This window comes from Salvelinus namaycush, chromosome 16 (genome assembly GCF_016432855.1).
Source record: "Salvelinus namaycush isolate Seneca chromosome 16, SaNama_1.0, whole genome shotgun sequence".
Lineage (NCBI taxonomy): Eukaryota > Metazoa > Chordata > Actinopteri > Salmoniformes > Salmonidae > Salvelinus > Salvelinus namaycush.
The window spans coordinates 44670631-44688298 of NC_052322.1; the positions used below are offsets into that span (position 1 = coordinate 44670631).

At 44.9% G+C, this 17668-nt stretch overlaps 1 protein-coding gene across 1 annotated transcript in view; it reads right to left on the bottom strand.

The window, feature by feature from the left end:
- LOC120061701 (neurotensin receptor type 1-like) overlaps positions 1-17668 on the bottom strand; it is a 54772-nt gene that overhangs the window by 7480 nt on the left and 29624 nt on the right. Inside the window, exon 2 of the mRNA XM_039011596.1 lies at positions 14577-14778. Within this exon, the coding sequence (XP_038867524.1) occupies positions 14577-14778 (202 nt within the window). The remainder of the gene's footprint in view (positions 1-14576; positions 14779-17668) is intronic.

Below are 17668 nucleotides of genomic sequence, written 5' to 3' on the forward strand. Positions count from 1 at the left end.
GCCCTCTGGGTCCTCGTCTTGACCAGAGCCCTCTGGGTCTTCATCTTGACCAGAGCCCTCTGGGTCCTCGTCTTGACCAGAGCCCTCTGGGTCTTCATCTTGACCAGAGCCCTCTGGGTCTTCATCTTGACCAGAGCCCTCTGGGTCCTCATCTTGACCAGAGCCCTCTGGGTCCTTGTCTTGACCAGAGCCCTCTGGGTCCTCGTCTTGACCAGAGCCCTCTGGGTCTTCATCTTGACCAGAGCCCTCTGGGTCTTCATCTTGACCAGAGCCCTCTGGGTCCTCATCTTGACCAGAGCCCTCTGGGTCCTTGTCTTGACCAGAGCCCTCTGGGCCCTCATCTTGACCAGAGCCCTCTGGGTCTTCATCTTGACCAGAGCCCTCTGGGTCCTCGTCTTGACCAGAGCCCTCTGGGTCCTCATCTTGACCAGAGCCCTCTGGGTCCTCGTCTTGACCAGAGCCCTCTGGGTCCTGATCTTGACCAGAGCCCTCTGGGTCCTCATCTTGACCAGAGCCCTATAGGTCCTCGTCAAAAGTAGTGCACTTGCAGTGATAGAATGCCATTTGGGATGCAACAAGATCAAAGCCTGCACAGTTGAATTAGGTGCAGCAGGTCTGAGACTAGCATTGCTTTCACAGTTAGAACAGCAGAACAGTATTATAATACCACTGCAGTATACTGTAGGTAATTAATATTCTGCTAAATTAACCAATGCAAAAAACTAATTCGTTTGATTGATTGAATTTATTTGATCATTAAAATCAAAAGGTTGCTCCAGCCAGAGACAGCATCACATACATCAACATTTTGAGGATAAAACACAATAAAGCCCAAAGTAAAAATCACAGTAATTGAAACCAGCAAAAAATACAAAATAATAAAACGAATAAAATATGAAGACTATCTCATGCTCATTCATTGTAAACTAAGCATGCGCTGGGATTGGCTTCCATCTATGATTCATGTGGTGCTAGTCAGTACTATTCAGTTCTCTTTCATCTTCTCTCCGTGTTCCACTCCCAAGGTGATCTGGGTTCAGGGGCTGTCCTCTTCTGTTGTTGTTGTTCCTGATCCTTGCCATCGATTCCATTTGTGCTCTATTGATTATGACGTCCGGACTGACATCTCTCCTATTACCTCACCTCTCCACTCCAACGAAGCACTGAATGACGCCTAACATTAGACAACACCCACAAAGCTCTAGTTCAGGCTGGACAGTCTGCTGTCCAAAGGTATTAAAACAAGACTGACTGAGGTGGTGAGAGGTTACGACAGCTGAAAGGTCAGAGGTTAATTAAAGGGCAACCTTGTAATCCTCTGTGTGGAGTTTAAACTGCAAAAAGAAAGTTCTCCTGAGGGTTCTAACGGACCTCAATGATCTATGGGGACCAGGAAATGATGTATCACAGACATGATCTCAGCCTCTCCTGTCCTAATCTAAATGAGGAAGTCTCCTTCTACCTCATACCTGACATTACCCTGTGATTCATGGGGATATGACCTTTTCAGGTAGCCTATCACTACTTTACTATTTATCACACGGCACGGGACATCTAGTCAAACACCACTCTCAAATCCTCTTGACCCTAGAGATGAAACACCTAGAGAGCAAATACTGCATAGCAGACCATTATCAATGCAGCGGCAGCCACAATCACTAGCTATTATTTTATAGTTGCTCTTTAATTATTTCTTATTTTTCTATTATATTCTTTAAAAAAAAAAGTTTTTTACTTCAGTTTATTTTAGTAAATACTTAATAATACTTATGAATCTTAAAACCGAATTGTTGGTTAAGGGCTTGGAAGTAAGCGTTTCACTGTTGTATTCGGCGCATGTGACAAATACAATTTGATTTGATATCACTTGTATGCAATATAAGTAGATTGGTAAATTGTAATAAAGTTATAATTGTAAATATTTTTACTTCTTCTTGTATCCTAACACCAACGGTTATACCATATTTTCTAAAATGTTAATGTTTAGCTCGTCAGTCTGCTTTTGCAGTCTCAATCTGTGTGGAACACACACACACTGCGGTGACAGAAAAAAGCTCTGTGTGACTGGATTGCTCTTCGCTGGCAGTCAATCAGCTGTCAGAGTCAGAGGGAAACTCATTTGTCATGATAAATACCTACCAGGCTGGCGGTTTCACTCCAGCTCTCAGACCACACCAATCGGTTTCCCTCAACCCGGTCATCCACACACTGGCCACCCTGAGTGATGTGGTCCATGAAAGAAGTTATTTTTATTTTTAGATGTTCTCTAAAGTTTGGTATCTGAATTCTACTCATTGTGAAACAGAGCAGAAAAGTTTGTCCCCTTTACGAAATGACTTTATATTTTCAAACCAAGTTTGGTGTTTTGGCTAGTCTCTGAAATTTGGTTCTGGGTGCCAACATTAGTTTTGGTAGGCACTGATCTAGGGTCTAAAAAGCTAAATAATGAAACCATTTTCATTCGATAATTGCGAAGGTTGAAATATTACCATAGATATGGGTATCCATTAGGCTATGTATCATTGGCCCTGCAAGCTGTGTCTTAGTGGTTCAATCTGAGCCCTGGCTTTAGTCATGGACCATAAAGGACCATTAGAGATGCTGCCTGGAGACTTATTATTGTCAAATCTTATTGTGTCTGTATACCACAATTAACACGGCTGCTTTCCAATCCACTCTGATGTATGTTTTATAATTAGTCCTTGATAATCTGATAGAAGGAACAATGACAAAACCTAAATCTCGGGGGAAGGAATATAATTGTGATAGCTGTTATATGATTATCAGCTAGAAGTGATATTAAATATTGGATCAAGGTCATCTTGAAACAGAACAGCATATTCTTATTTACTACCAGGGAACAGTGGGTTAACTGCCTTGTTCAGAACAACAAATCTGTAACTTGTCAGGACAGGGATTTGAACCAGCAACCTTTGGGTTACTTGTCCAACGCTCTAACCACTAGGCTGCCATAACACCCAATAACAGGGGAATTGTCTCCATTGTTCATTAGAGGTCAGAACTCCTAGCTAGCAAGACGCATTTCCGTGGACATTCTACAATATAGTGTACAGGGAAGAGTGGTTTTAGTCTTTGAAAGATGCAGGTTTCATTGTCTTGCCTTTACAAATGGCCTGTGTCTTTGTCATATTGGCTCTATAGCACATGGAAGAGATGGAAGAGCGGGGAGAAAGGGGGCTCTCGCTGGGGTTTTGTGTCAGTCAGAGCGGTGTCTGTCTGTCTGTCTGAACAGTGATAGCATGTGGAGCTCCAACTAGCTCTCACAATCTCATGTCAGAACTAGACGTTCATCCATGTTTCTCACACATCAAATTTGGAAGTTGTTGCAAATGTCAAATTTCTAAGTGTTTAAGGTTAAGTTTAGGCATTAACTCTGAAATCTTAAGGTTAGTCATTAACTCCCAAATGGTTAAGGTTTTGGGAGAGGCTTTAAACAAAGATTTCAAAAACACATTTTTTGTTGCTGGGTTTGAACGTGCGACCTTTGGAATCTAGAGGCATCTGTCATCCCTGTCCACAACGCCCTAGCAACACCGATACCTACTTGAATGTAACAGCGCTCACCGTCGCCCCTAGTGGCCAGTTTCTACGTCATCTTCCAACATCCTCAGACAAGGATGGACGTCGAATACTGACTTGTATCAAGGGTGACCTGGCTGGTTTATTCAATGTAATTTAATTGAAATGACATGGAAACAATGTTGATTCAACCGGTGTGTGCCCAGTGGATCTGATCAAAGCCTATTTAACCCCACCATCCAGCCCGTTAGCAGGAAGCAGCAGGCGTATAAAGATTTACACATCCAACACATTAACACAGAGCAAACATGAAAGAGTAAAACTGTTTGGTTAACTTCTCATTGTCTCATCTTGGAAAGACTCAGACTGGATATACTCTTACAGTGATTAAGCCCTCTGATTTATTCCAGTGTTGGGTAACTTCCAACTCTATCCATGCTGTAATATGTAGGAAAGTAACATTAATACATTTACAGCACGCTAAAAGTTTAGCTATGGACCTGAGTGTATGACTGACCTATAAGTCGGTCAGAGAAATAGCTCGGCCCACTTTGACCTTTGCCCTGTCCTTTGGTACAGAGGGGAAAGAGAAAAATGCAACAAAATGATGAACACACACACGCATTAACTCAAACTGTTGGTGTCTCTAGAAGTGGCTTTTAGAATCGCCACTACACACACATTAACTCAAACTGTTGGTGTCTCTAGAAGTGGCTTTTAGAATCGCCACTACACACACATTAACTCAAACTGTTGGTGTCTCTAGAAGTGGCTTTTAGAATCGCCACTACACACACATTAACTCAAACTGTTGGTGTCTCTAGAAGTGGCTTTCAGAATCGCCACTACACACACATTAACTCACATTAAGTACACTGAGTTCCGCTCTATAAGCATGGGCCGTCCCCCTTCTCCTGTCATGCAGTGTGACTGCAACTAGAGCCAAGAGTGACAGGCCAGAGCTAGAGTGTGCAATGTCTGCTACCAAGGTTAAGCATCAACAGTAATGGCCTTGTTGTACTACTACACTCGCCTATGTATTTATTTGGACAGTGAAGTTTAAACGTTTAAAACCAATTAAATGTAACTAAATGCAATCTAAAATGTAATCCCAAAAGTAACTAGTTATCCTGAGAGGGCCATAAGACAATAAGTAGTAATGTTGCATACTTGGTTAAAGGTTAAAATCTCACCTTTCTGGTAAACTTTTCTTTAAATTGCTGAGGTATAGTCACTTTTGAGGACACAAGCTCAAGTACACAGTACAAATATGTGACTTGTTTCAAGAAACTAGGCGCATGTTGCTCTTCACTACTTCACCGGAGAGGCATTTGAACATAAACTTTTTTATATTTATCAAAATGCGTTTTTTGGCAGAAATGCCTTCGGGAACATGTGAACTTTCATGTGCCTTAATAACATATGTAAATACAAATAAAATTGTTAAATTACAAGCCTAGTTGGTTTAGCCACAGAAAAAGACAGGAACCTTTCCGCTAGCCATGATTGGCTCAGATAATGAATGGGCTGGACATGCCGAGAGATGAGTTTGAATTGGTTTGCCATGTAGCGGGCTTCTGTCTATAACATGAGCTGGTCAGTATGTGTAGGTAATCATTCCTAATGTGGCTTTTTTGAAAGATATCACGTAGTATAACTACAAAAGTGTCGCTTTCCACTTTCTCGAGGACCGAGTTTTGAAATCAGTGGAATGCCCGATGGAATTAGAGTATGATAGTTAAGGAAATTCTGGCATTTGAATGCAAATATGCAGACGGAATTGAAAAGAGAACACACAGAAGGCTGTTGTATAAAACACCTGTCTCCGGATTACATCTTCAAACTAAGGGCAACCATGGCATCCGTGACATATAGGGAGAAACATCCATCCATGTATATGGGTAAGATAGTCTAGCTAGCTACATTTTCAGATATTATATGTTTCAAATTTTGTCAGAAATTTGTTTTCATTTCAAGTTAAAGCGTACTGTTAGCTAGCTAGCTAACGTTAGCTGGCTGGCTGGCTCTCTAGCTAACATTAGGTGTATGATCTGTGTAGTAATATTATTTGTATCTCACAGCCATTGGCATTGCTAGTTATAGCCTAATGTTAGCTAACATTGAACCTGGTTGGTAGTATCAATCAAATTTATTTACAAAGCCCTTACATCAGCTGATGTCACAAAGTGCTGTACAAAGTGCTGTTTGTTATATGATTATTATATGGTCATTATTTGAACTGGTTAGCCAGCTATCTTTCTTTTTTATTTCCTTTTTCCCCCCACACCTTTATTTAACCAGGTAGGCAAGTTGAGAACAAGTTCTCATTTACAATTGCGACCTGGCCAAGATAAAGCAAAGCAGTTCGACACATACAACAACACAGAGTTACACATGGATTAAAACAAACATACAGTCAATTATACAGTAGAAAAATAAGTCTATATACAATGTGAGAAAATGAGGTGAGATAAGGGAGGTAAAGGCAAAAAAGGCCATGGTGGCGAAGTAAATACAATATAGCAAGTAAAACCCTGGAATGGTAGATTTGCAGTGGAAGAATGTGCAAAGTAGAAATATAAATAATGGGGTGCAAAGGAGCAAAATAAATAAATAAATAAATATAGTAGGGGAAGTGTAACGGCAGTCTAAGTCGTCCTCCTCCTCAGACGAGGAGAGGCGAGAAGGATCTGAGGACCAATGTGCAGCGTGGTAATTTTCCATGATTTAATTAACACAAAACAAGACACTATACAAAATGACAAAACAAACTAACCGTCACAGTCCTAGCTGGTGCAGACAAAACACAAAGACAGGAAACAACCACCCACAATCCCCAACACAAAACAAGCCACCTATATATGATTCTCAATCAGGGACAACGATTGACAGCTGCCTCTGATTGAGAACCATATTAGGCTGGACACAGAAACAGACGAACTAGACACACAACATAGAATTCCCACCCAGCTCACGTCCTGACCAACACTAAACAAGCAAAACACATAAGAACTCTGGTCAGGACGTTACAGTACCCCCCTCCTGAGGTGCGGACTCCGAACGCACCCCTGAAACTCAAGAGGAGGGTCTGGGTGGGCATCTGTCCGCGGTGGTGCCTCCGGCGCAGGACGAGGACACCACTCCACCACTGTCTTTGTCCCCCTCCTTAGCGTCCTTTGAGTGGCGACCCTCGCCCACGACCTTGGCCTAAGAATCCTCCCCAAGGCCCCCCCACATGATTTAGGAGGTAGCTCAGGACAGAGAGGTAGCTCAGGACAGAGAGGTAGCTCAGGACAGAGAGGTAGCTCAGGTCAGAGAGGTAGCTCAGGACAGAGAGGTAGCTCAGGACAGAGAGGTAGCTCTGGACTGAGTGGCAGCTCCGGACTGAGTGGCAGCTCCGGACTGAGTGGCAGCTCCGGACTGAGTGGCAGCTCATGACTGTAGGGCAGCTCATGACTGTAGGGCAGCTCATGACTGTAGGGCAGCTCATGACTGTAGGGCAGCTCATGACTGTAGGGCAGCTCATGACTGTAGGGCAGCTCATGACTGGAAGGCAGCTCATGACTGGAGGGCAGCTCATGACTGGAGTGCAGCTCATGACTGGAAGGCAGCTCATGACTGGAGGGCAGCTCATGACTGGAGGGCAGCTCTGGCAGCTCCTGACTGGCTGGCGGCTCTGGCAGCTCCTGACTGGCTGGCGGCTCTGGCAGCTCCTGACTGGCTGGCGGCTCTGGCAGCTCCTGACTGGCTGGCGGCTCTGGCAGCTCCTGACTGGCTGGCGGCTCTGGCAGCTCCTGACTGACGGACGGCTCTAGCGGCTCCTGACTGACGGACGGCTCTAGCGGCTCCTGACTGACGGACGGCTCTAGCGGCTCCTGACTGACGGACGGCTCTAGCGGCTCCTGACTGACGGACGGCTCTAATGGCTCGGGACAGACGGGCGGCTCTGAAGGCTCGTGGCAGACGGATGGCTCAGATGGCGCTGGGCAGACGGATGGCTCAGATAGCGCTGGGCAGACGGATGGCTCAGATAGCGCTGGACAGACGGATGGCTCAGATGGCGCTGGGCAGACGGATGGCTCAGATGGCGCTGGGCAGACGAGCAGTGCAGGCAGCTCAGACGGCGCTGGGCAGACGAGCAGTGCAGGCGGCGTTGGGCAGACGGCCGACTCTGACCTGCTGAGGCGCACAGTAGGCCTGGTGCGTGGTGCCGGAACTGGTGGTACCGGACTGGAGACACGCACCTCAAGGCTAGTGCGGGGAGCAGGAACAGGGCACACTGGACTCTCAAAGCGCACTATAGGCCTGGTGCGTGATACCGGCACTGGTGGTACCGGGCTGAGGGCACGCACCTCAGGGCGAGTGCGGGGAGAAGGAACAGTGCGTACAGGGCTCTGGAGACGCACAGGAGGCTTGATGCGTGGTGCCGGAAGTGGAGGCACTGGGCTGGCGACACGCACCACAGGGAGAGTGCGTGGAGGAGGAACAGGGCTCTGGAGACGCACTAGAAGCCTGGTGCGTGGTGTAGGCACTGGTGGTACTGGGCTGGGGCGGGAAGGTGGCGCCGAATATACCGGACCGTGCAGGCGTACTGGCTCCCTTGAGCACCGAGCCTGCCCAACCTTACCTGGTTGAATGCTCCCCGTAGCCCGTCCAGTGCGGGGAGGTGGAATAACCTGCACTGGGCTGTGTTGGCGAACCGGGGACACCATGCGTAAGGTTGGTGCCATGTACACCGGCCCGAGGAGACGTACTGGACGCCAGATATGTAGAGCCGGCTTCATGGCACTTGGCTCAATGCTCAATCTAGCCCGGCCAGTGCGGGGAGGTGGAATAACCCGCACCGGGCTATGCACACGTGCAGGAGACACCGTGCGCTCTTCCGCATAACACGGTGTCTGCCCGTACTCCCGCTCTCCACGGTAAGCATGGGAAGTGGGCGCAGGTTTCCTACCTACCTTCGCCACACTACCCTTTAGCCCCCCCCCCCCCAAGAAATTTTTGGGGTTTCTTCACGGGCTTCCAGCCACGCTTCCGTGCTGCCTCCTTATACCACCGCTCCCGGGCTTTAGCTGCCTCCATCTCTTCCCGAGAGCGGCGATATTCTCCAATGTGAGCCCAGTGTCCTTTACCCTCCAGAATTTCCTCCCATGTCCAGGATTCCTGTGTAGTGGGCCGCTGCTGCTCGTACTCACGCTGCTTGGTCCGAGTTTGGTGGGTGGTTCTGTAACGGCAGTCTAAGTCGTCCTCCTCCTCAGACGAGGAGAGGCGAGAAGGATCTGAGGACCAATGTGCAGCGTGGTAATTTTCCATGATTTAATTAACACAAAACAAGACACTATACAAAATGACAAAACAAACTAACCGTCACAGTCCTAGCTGGTGCAGACAAAACACAAAGACAGGAAACAACCACCCACAATCCCCAACACAAAACAAGCCACCTATATATGATTCTCAATCAGGGACAACGATTGACAGCTGCCTCTGATTGAGAACCATATTAGGCTGGACACAGAAACAGACGAACTAGACACACAACATAGAATTCCCACCCAGCTCACGTCCTGACCAACACTAAACAAGCAAAACACATAAGAACTCTGGTCAGGACGTTACAGGAAGAGGTAGTTGTTTGGGCTAAATTATAGATGGGCTATGTACAGGTGCAGTAATCTGTGAGCTGCTCTGACAGCTGGTGCTTAAAGCTAGTGAGGGAGATAAGTGTTTCCAGTTTCAGAGATTTTTGTAGTTCGTTCCAGTCATTGGCAGCAGAGAACTGGAAGGAGAGGCGGCCAAAGGAGGAATTGGTTTTGGGGGTGACCAGAGAGATATACCTGCTGGAGCGCGTGCTACAGGTGGGTGCTGCTATGGTGACCAGCGAGCTGAGATAAGGGGGTACTTTACCTAGCAGGGTCTTGTAGATGACCTGGAGCCAGTGGGTTTGGCGACGAGTATGAAGCGAGGGCCAGCCAACGAGAGTGTACAGGTCGCAGTAGTGGGTAGTATATGGGGCTTTGGTGACAAAACGGATGGCACTGTGATAGACTGCATCCAATTTATTGAGTAGGGTATTGGAGGCTATTTTGTAAATGACATTGCCGAAGTCGAGGATCGGTAGGATGGTCAGTTTTACGAGGGTATGTTTGGCAGCATGAGTGAAGGATGCTTTGTTGCGAAATAGGAAGCCAATTCTAGATTTAGCTTTGGATTGGAGATGTTTGATGTGAGTCTGGAAGGAGAGTTTACAGTCTAACCAGACACCTAGGTATTTGTAGTTGTCCACAAGTCAGAACCGTCCAGAGTAGTGATGCTGGACGGGTGGGCAGGTGCAGGCAGCGATCGGTTGAATAGCATGCATATAGTTTTACTTGTATTTAAGAGCAGTTGGAGGCCACGGAAGGAGAGTTGTATGGCATTGAAGCTCGTCTGGCAGGTTGTTAACACAGTGTCCAAAGAAGGGCCAGAAGTATACAGAATGGTGTCGTCTGCGTAGAGGTGGATTAGAGACTCACCAGCAGCAAGAGCAACATCATTGATGTATACAGAGAAGAGAGTCGGCCCAAGAATTGAACCCTGTGGCACCCCCATAGAGACTGCCAGAGGCCCGGACAACAGGCCCTCCGATTTGACACACTGAACTCTATCAGAGAAGTAGTTGGTGAACCAGGCGAGGCAATAATTTGAGAAACCTAGGCTATCGAGTCTTAACATTAGCTAGCTAGCTAACAAGCTAGAAATTAACTATGACATTGCTTGGAAAATGATTTTAGTTGCCTGGTTTGCTAGATTGACATTTAATAAATTCATTTTTAAATGGGGGGGTTAAAAGAGCATGCACAGACCAGCTGGCTGGTGTGTTTACGGACATATTCAATCTCTCCCTATCCCATTCTGCTGTCCCCACATGTTTCAAGTTGCCACCATTGTTCCTGTCCCCAATAAAGCAAAGGTAACTGAACTAAATTACTATCACCCAGTCGCAATCACTTCTGTTATCATGAAGTGCTTTGAGAGACTAGTTAAGGATTATATCACCGCTATTTTACCTGACACCTTAGAACCACTTCAATTTTCTAACCGCCCCAATAGATCCACAGACGATGCAATCGCCATCACACTGCACACTGCCCAATCCCATCTGGACAAGAGGAATACCTATGTAAGAATACTGTTAATTGACTTTAGCTCAGCCTTCAACACCATAGTACCCTCCAAGCTCATCATCAATCTTGGGGCCCTGGGTCTGAACCCCGCCCTGTGCAACTGGGTCCTGGACTTCCTGATGGGCTGTCCCCAGGTGGTGAAGGTAACAAACAACACCTCCACTTCACTCCTCCTCAACACAGGGGCCCCGCAAGGGTGCGTAGTCAGCCCCCTCCTGTCCTCCCTGTTCGCCCATGACTGCACGGCCACACACGCCTCCAACACAATCATCAAGCTTTTGTTTGTAAACAGAAAGCAGGAAGATAGAGTCACGGTCTGATTTGCCGAAGGGAGGGTGAGGGAGAGCCTTGTATACGTTTCTGTAGAATAAAAGGTGTCTAGAGTTTTAGGGCCCCTAGAGGCACATGAAATGTGTTGGTAGAAGTGAGGTAGAATGGTTTTAAGCTCGAGATTTTCTTCACACTGGAAGCAGCGAACCAGCTGTTGTTCATGAAGAGGCACACCTCTCCCCCTTTGGATTTTCCCGAGGCTGCCGTTAGCCAATTGAGCCACAGCATGGAGAAGCCACTGAGTTCTATGATCACGTTTCTGCAAGGCATATAATATTGCAGTTTTTCAAGTCTTTCTTGTAGGTGACTCTCGAACGAAGGTCATTCACTGGACATTTGCCAATAAAACTGAGGGGAGTGCCCAACGATTTTCTCTGCATCGCAGTTTCACAAGGATGCCAGCCCATCTAGCATGTCTACGCCTGCGGCGTTTTGGTAGCTCATAAAACATCTGGAGTGAACGAAGAAACAGTTGGAGTCTAAGTCGAATTTGAAGTCAAAATCGATGTCCAAAAGTGCTTAGCGGTCATATATGTGAAAATAGTATAAACACAAAAAAAGTAACTAAATATTTGGGTTGGAACTTGTAAGACGTTGGTTCTCCATCGGTGCCATCTTATATCTTATATAAAACAGATATGTATGAAAATACCCTCAAATAAAATGTGACATTCTATATTGTCGCCTCATTTAAAACATTTGATCTGAAATCCAAAATGCTGGAGTCTAGAGACAAATTAAAAGTTTTAGCTTCACTGTCCAAATAAATACATAGGGGAGTGTATATAGCCGTTAATCTAGAAATATTATCTTTTTTATTAATTTATCAGCGGGCAGTGAATTCACTAAAAGGATTGTTGCCCACTACTGTTTCAAGTGCATGTAATCACTGAGTGGCTCCACTCCAGGAGGACGAGGCATTGTGGTAATAATGCATGCAGCCTGACGCATGTCACAAAGAAACTGCTCCATACCGTTGTTATGGTAATCAGGAGTTGAAGGAGGTTAACTTGTCCTTTGAAGCTTTGGTCATGTGTGTAGCCAACTAGCCACGCACAGCAGATGGAGAAAGCTGTGAGATAATATTATCCTCTTTTTTGGTGCATCGATGAAAATGATTTATTCAGCCTTAATAAGGTGTATAAAAAGCTGGCAGTGGGTTTTCTCTCTTAGATAGTGTGTCCTATAATGGAGTGCTAATGGAATGGGTTTGGAGATAGGGAGAGTGAGGCTGGCTCAGGCTGAATGGGTGCCATCTCACAGTAGTTGAGACCCCAACTTCTAATGTCTAATGGCACACAGTCAAGAGAGTGGACTTCTCTTCTTCATTTTGTAGTTCATACAAGCATACAAACAGACGTGTGTATGCATTTTTACCACTTGAAGGAATAGTTCAGTGTTGTGTGTGCATGTGCGTGCATGTGCACCATTGTATAGTGGTTCGTCCTTTAAAAGTTGCAGCGTACTGCAGCACAGCTTGTATGGTACCGCAGAATTCTATGGCACGTTATTTAAGTGTGAACCACTGGTACCAATAATGCTAGTTAGTGCTAGTTGACCACCAGAGGGCATCTTTGAGAAGCATTTAATAGCCTTCAATAGCGGCTGTACTAAAGAATACAGGCACACCGGAGACCGGGGTTCAATTCCCCGACGGGGAGGAAGGAGTAGGCTGTCCTAAATAAGAATTTTTCCTTAACCTAATCCATGTGTGTTATTTCATAGTTGTGACGTCTTCACTATTATTCTACAATGTATAAAATAGTAAAAATAAAGAAAAACCCTGGAATGAGTAGGTGTGTCCAAACATTTCACTGGTAGTTTCTTAATATTATGGTGTTTCTTTTCCAAGAAAAATGAAAAACCCTCTGGGTTTCTGTTAGGATGGAACGGAAAATATGGCGCTGTACAACGTGACGGTTGGGAGTACAGCACTGGGCTATTTAGCTAAAGAACCCCCATGTTGTGCGGGCCCGCCGGAGACTGGGGTTCAATTCCCCGACAGGGAGGAAGGAGTAGGCTGTCCTTGAAAATATGAATTTGTTCTTAACTGACTTGTCTAGTTAAATAAAGGTTACACTAAGAGCATAACATTTCTACACCCTACTTTTCTAATTCTAGTCTAACCAATACCCAAACGGACATTCAGTGAAAATAAAAATCTCATTGATTTATCAAGACCAGTCCCCGTGCTTGTCTCAGAGCAGCGCGGAACGGTGCTAAAATAGTTGTAGGCTATTGCTTCTAATCCTATTGCTTCTAACTTCAACATGCTCTTTAAATAAATAAGACTTACACCACTTTTAACAGCACGTTACTCAACACTAGTGAGACTCATGTCGCCTACGGTAGGCCTACAGTATATCGTAAAATATGACGTGACTCTCCGCCAATAATTACATATAGAGGATTGGAGGACATTTCTGTAATTCAGTGATAATTATTCCCATAGTAATTCGTTATGGATCCATTACTAAATAAACATCGTCATTTTGAAAGAGTATTTTTATCATTATTTTTTTAAAGAAAACATAAAGATGCCATTATTAGTTACCTTGTTTTAGTTTGAACGTGCAGACTGGCACTAAGAACAGTACAGTGGGAACGTTTCCCTAGTCAGCGGCGTTATTAATGTAATGTCCCTTAGTGTTGCCAGTGTGGTGGGGGTCCACTCCCCCTTCCCCCTCCTCATGGGCTAGGGCGGTCTTCTGTGTGCGGCTCTGTGGCCCGTCCCGTGCCCCCTGCCCTCGTGCCTTGAACCTCGCACGCTTTCAGTGGATACAGCTGGAGAACTGAAAGGTAATCCTATTGTGCGCCACTCAGGAGCCATGACCAATATGACCAATATATATTGTCCTGCTAATAACAGGGTTAATAATATATCTGTGAGAATATCCAACAGGCTTTTATATCATTCTAAATTAATAATAATAATAATTGATTTGTTTAAAAAATAACAATATTTTGGAGATGATTTTGTTTTCAAATAACGTAAAATGAGAGTGAAAAAGGCCATTCCTGAACATGGGGTGAGACATTGTCAGTAATTTGTAAATAAAGCTAGTTTGTTATTTAGAATAATTTATTTCTGTTTTTAGAGGGAGAGAAACCAAAAACCTACAGTCATCTCACGGTCAAGGCCGGCACAGGTATTGAACCTGCATCTGTAGCAACACAGCTTGCATTGCTATGCAGTGTGTTAGACTATTGTGCCACTCAGGTGCTGTACAACGTGACCGGTCGGGAGTAGGCTACAGTACTATAGTAAGAGCAAAATAATCCTAACAAATAAAAAATAAAAAACAGTTTTAGTAAGTAATACTGAAGTCATGCGCAATTTCTATTTAGGTTTATGTCGCCCATTCATTGTCAGTTAGAGACACAGTAGGACCCAAAAGCATAATCAGTGCTCTAACGCCCCCTTGTGGTGGTCTGGAGCAATGAAGTGGTGACGCAGGGTACTGTACTAAACCACAAATTACCTCTAAGTACCGCAGCATAATCGCAAAACTTTGAGTGGAGCAACCACTGTATACTCACGTAGAACCATGACTCCATGACGCAGCGACTGTGTGCGGTTTGGCTCCACAGCAACACTCAGCATGGTAGGGTTACCCTCGACGATGCAGACGCGGTTGTCCTGCTGCTTCTCTCTGAACATACGCAGCAGCTGACTGGCGATGACCCCGTTCAGAACAGATATGGCTACCATGGGAACCACAAAGGACAGGAACACATTCACCTGTCCAGAGAAACGGAGGGGCATGGAGAGATAAAGTTAGTAAGACTGTATTTTCTGCCACTGAGTCAGTGGTTCTTCCTTTAAAAGTTTTGAGCTTATGCCGCAACCGTTTGTGGTAGATGGTGGCAGATTGTGGTAAATTGCGTCATTCTGGCAACAATGGCGGACACTTAAATAACGTGCCATAGAATTCTGCGGCACCCCGCAAGCTGTGCAACAGTACGCCGAAAGTTTTAAAGGAAGAAACACTGTAGTTTTGGCCTCAAACAGTACTGGCGATGCAATCATAACAATTAACGATGAATTGTTTCTTGTCTGGGACAAAAATTATGCAACAGAGATATTGATTTCTTTGAAGTCTGTTCAAAAGTTGGTTTGCCATTCTGATTGGAACACAGTTGCTTGCATATTGACAGTTAATAAGTACATATTGACACAGTCTAGACTAACCAGAGGAGTTTCACAATCTCACTATACACTGTACAGTGCCACCTGTACAGATACTCTGTATAATACCACCTGTAAAGATACTCTGTACAGTACCACCTGTAAAGATACTCTGTACAGTACCACCTGTACAGATACTCTGTATAGTACCACCTGTACAGATACTCTGTACAGTACCACCTGTACAGATACTCTGTATAGTACCACCTGTACAGATACTCTGTATAGTACCACCTGCAAAGATACTCTGTATAGTACCACCTGTAAAGATACTCTGTACAGTACCACCTGTAAAGATACTCTGTATAGTACCACCTGCAAAGATACTCTGTATAGTACCACCTGTAAAGATACTCTGTATAGTACCACCTGTAAAGATACTCTGTACAGTACCACCTCTAAAGTTTGGAAAGACAGGAATATTTTATGTGGCACGTGAGAGAGAGAGAGAGAGAGAGAGAGAGGAGAGAGAGAGAGAGGAGAGAGAGAGGAGAGAGAGAGGAGAGAGAGAGGAGAGAGAGAGGAGAGAGAGAGAGAGAGAGAGAGAACAATGTAGGAGAATGGCCCTGTACCTGTATGGTTGTAATTAGTGATATACTGTATGTTGTCTGGAATCAGGATGCTACACCAGACAGACCAGAAGTGTCAATCTCTCTCCCCTTTCTAATTAGCTGCAGTCATGTCAAATCAGCAGTGGAACATGAACAATCTGTAATTATAACTCCAGATTGAGCACCATACAGTGTAATTAGAGTGTCTATAAACCACATCAGGTGTTTAATGGATACATACTTTTGTCAATTGGGTCAGTCAGTTGATTGCCAGCATACCTGACTATAAGTAGTCTCTATCTCCTGTTTCTGTAGCGTGAGGCAGCTTGATGTACAAGTACACCCCCCGTGAGCAGGATACTAGTCTATCGCAGAGCCTGGCTATGCATAGTGCTATCTGACATGTCGAATGGCCAGAAATCTTCCTGTTTATACCGACTGATAAATGTGAGCTAAGTACAGGGTCCATCGGACGTCACACATTATATTATTTTTTAGCAATAATGTCGATAAGTGCTTTGAGCACAAAGCATGGTATGAATGACGGTTATAGAATTTCTTTCTTTATGACACAAGCCATTCATAGCCATTTATTTGCCTGTCTGACAGTGTGAAGCACTTACACAGTTCACACACAATCTATTTACAGGTGAACTTTATGTTCCAGCAGAGACTGGCCCTTCTGTCTCTATCAGCATCTCATGAGCCTCTCATTCGTCTGTGCCTCACTGCAGCAAAACACACACAGAAAATCAAAGCAAAATATTCTAATTATTTCTTCCCCAACACTAGCTCCTGTGGTATTTCCAAACATATTGAAATTCAAGAGATTACATTAATTTCCCATCACAGATCTTTTTTTGGGGTGGGGGGGGGGGGGGCTACAAAGCAAGAGGATGCGGCTGCCCTGTGACGCCAGACGGGGGAAGTGTTCCCGATGGTCGCCTGAATATCAAACTCAGCTCAGAGGTGCCTGGTCTTTACCATCATCATCGTTATCATTCGCCTGGCAGGTACTTTCAGGCTACAGCAGACCAAAACCAATCCTACGGGGAGGCAGTGAAGGAACTCAATACATGCATGGGAAAGATACTAGCGCTTGTTTAAACTAAATGAGCCTTGGATAGAAGTCCAGTCTCCACCCACCACTCCCTACCCTTATCCTCATAAGAGACATTCTTCAGAATTACAGCATTTACAGTATATGTCAAGAGATTTTTAAAACACGATGCAGCAGCAATACGTTTGAGTTCCTGCATGAATCCAACTAACCTTAATCTTTGGTCACTCTGGGTCCGTACTCATTCTGTATCCATATGAAGAGATACATTTTGAATTAACATACTTTGGCATCTATTCCTGTAATTCAATCGAACAAAACTGATTGGTGTGAACAAGAGTGATGTTTATTGGAAAACACAGAAGGCAAAAAAGCTGTATGGGTTTTGTAAACACCTGTTACCTTTCAAATCATAAATTATTTTATCAGTGGAGGCTGGTGGGAGGAGCTATAGGAGGATGGGCTCATTTTAATGGCTGGAATGGAATAAATGGAACAGAGTCAAACATTTGTTTTCTATATGTTAAACACCGTTCCATTTATTCCATTCCAGCCATTACATTGAGCCTGTCCTCCTACAGCTCCTCCCACCAGCCTCCTCTGGATCTTATATGATATTTATTTAACATGAATGGAAGTAGGACCAGCCAGTAGATTGGAGTGGAGGGGTAGAAAAGGATATATGATTCCTTGGCACTGGTCCCTAGGAGCTTGGGGTTTCTCTTTGCCCTGTTCTGCTCTCTTGCTCTTAGACTGGAGATTAGGTGGTTGATCTGTCTGTTAGGAACATTTTGGTAACAGCTCCCCCTTTTGAAAATCTGACAGGGGCAGA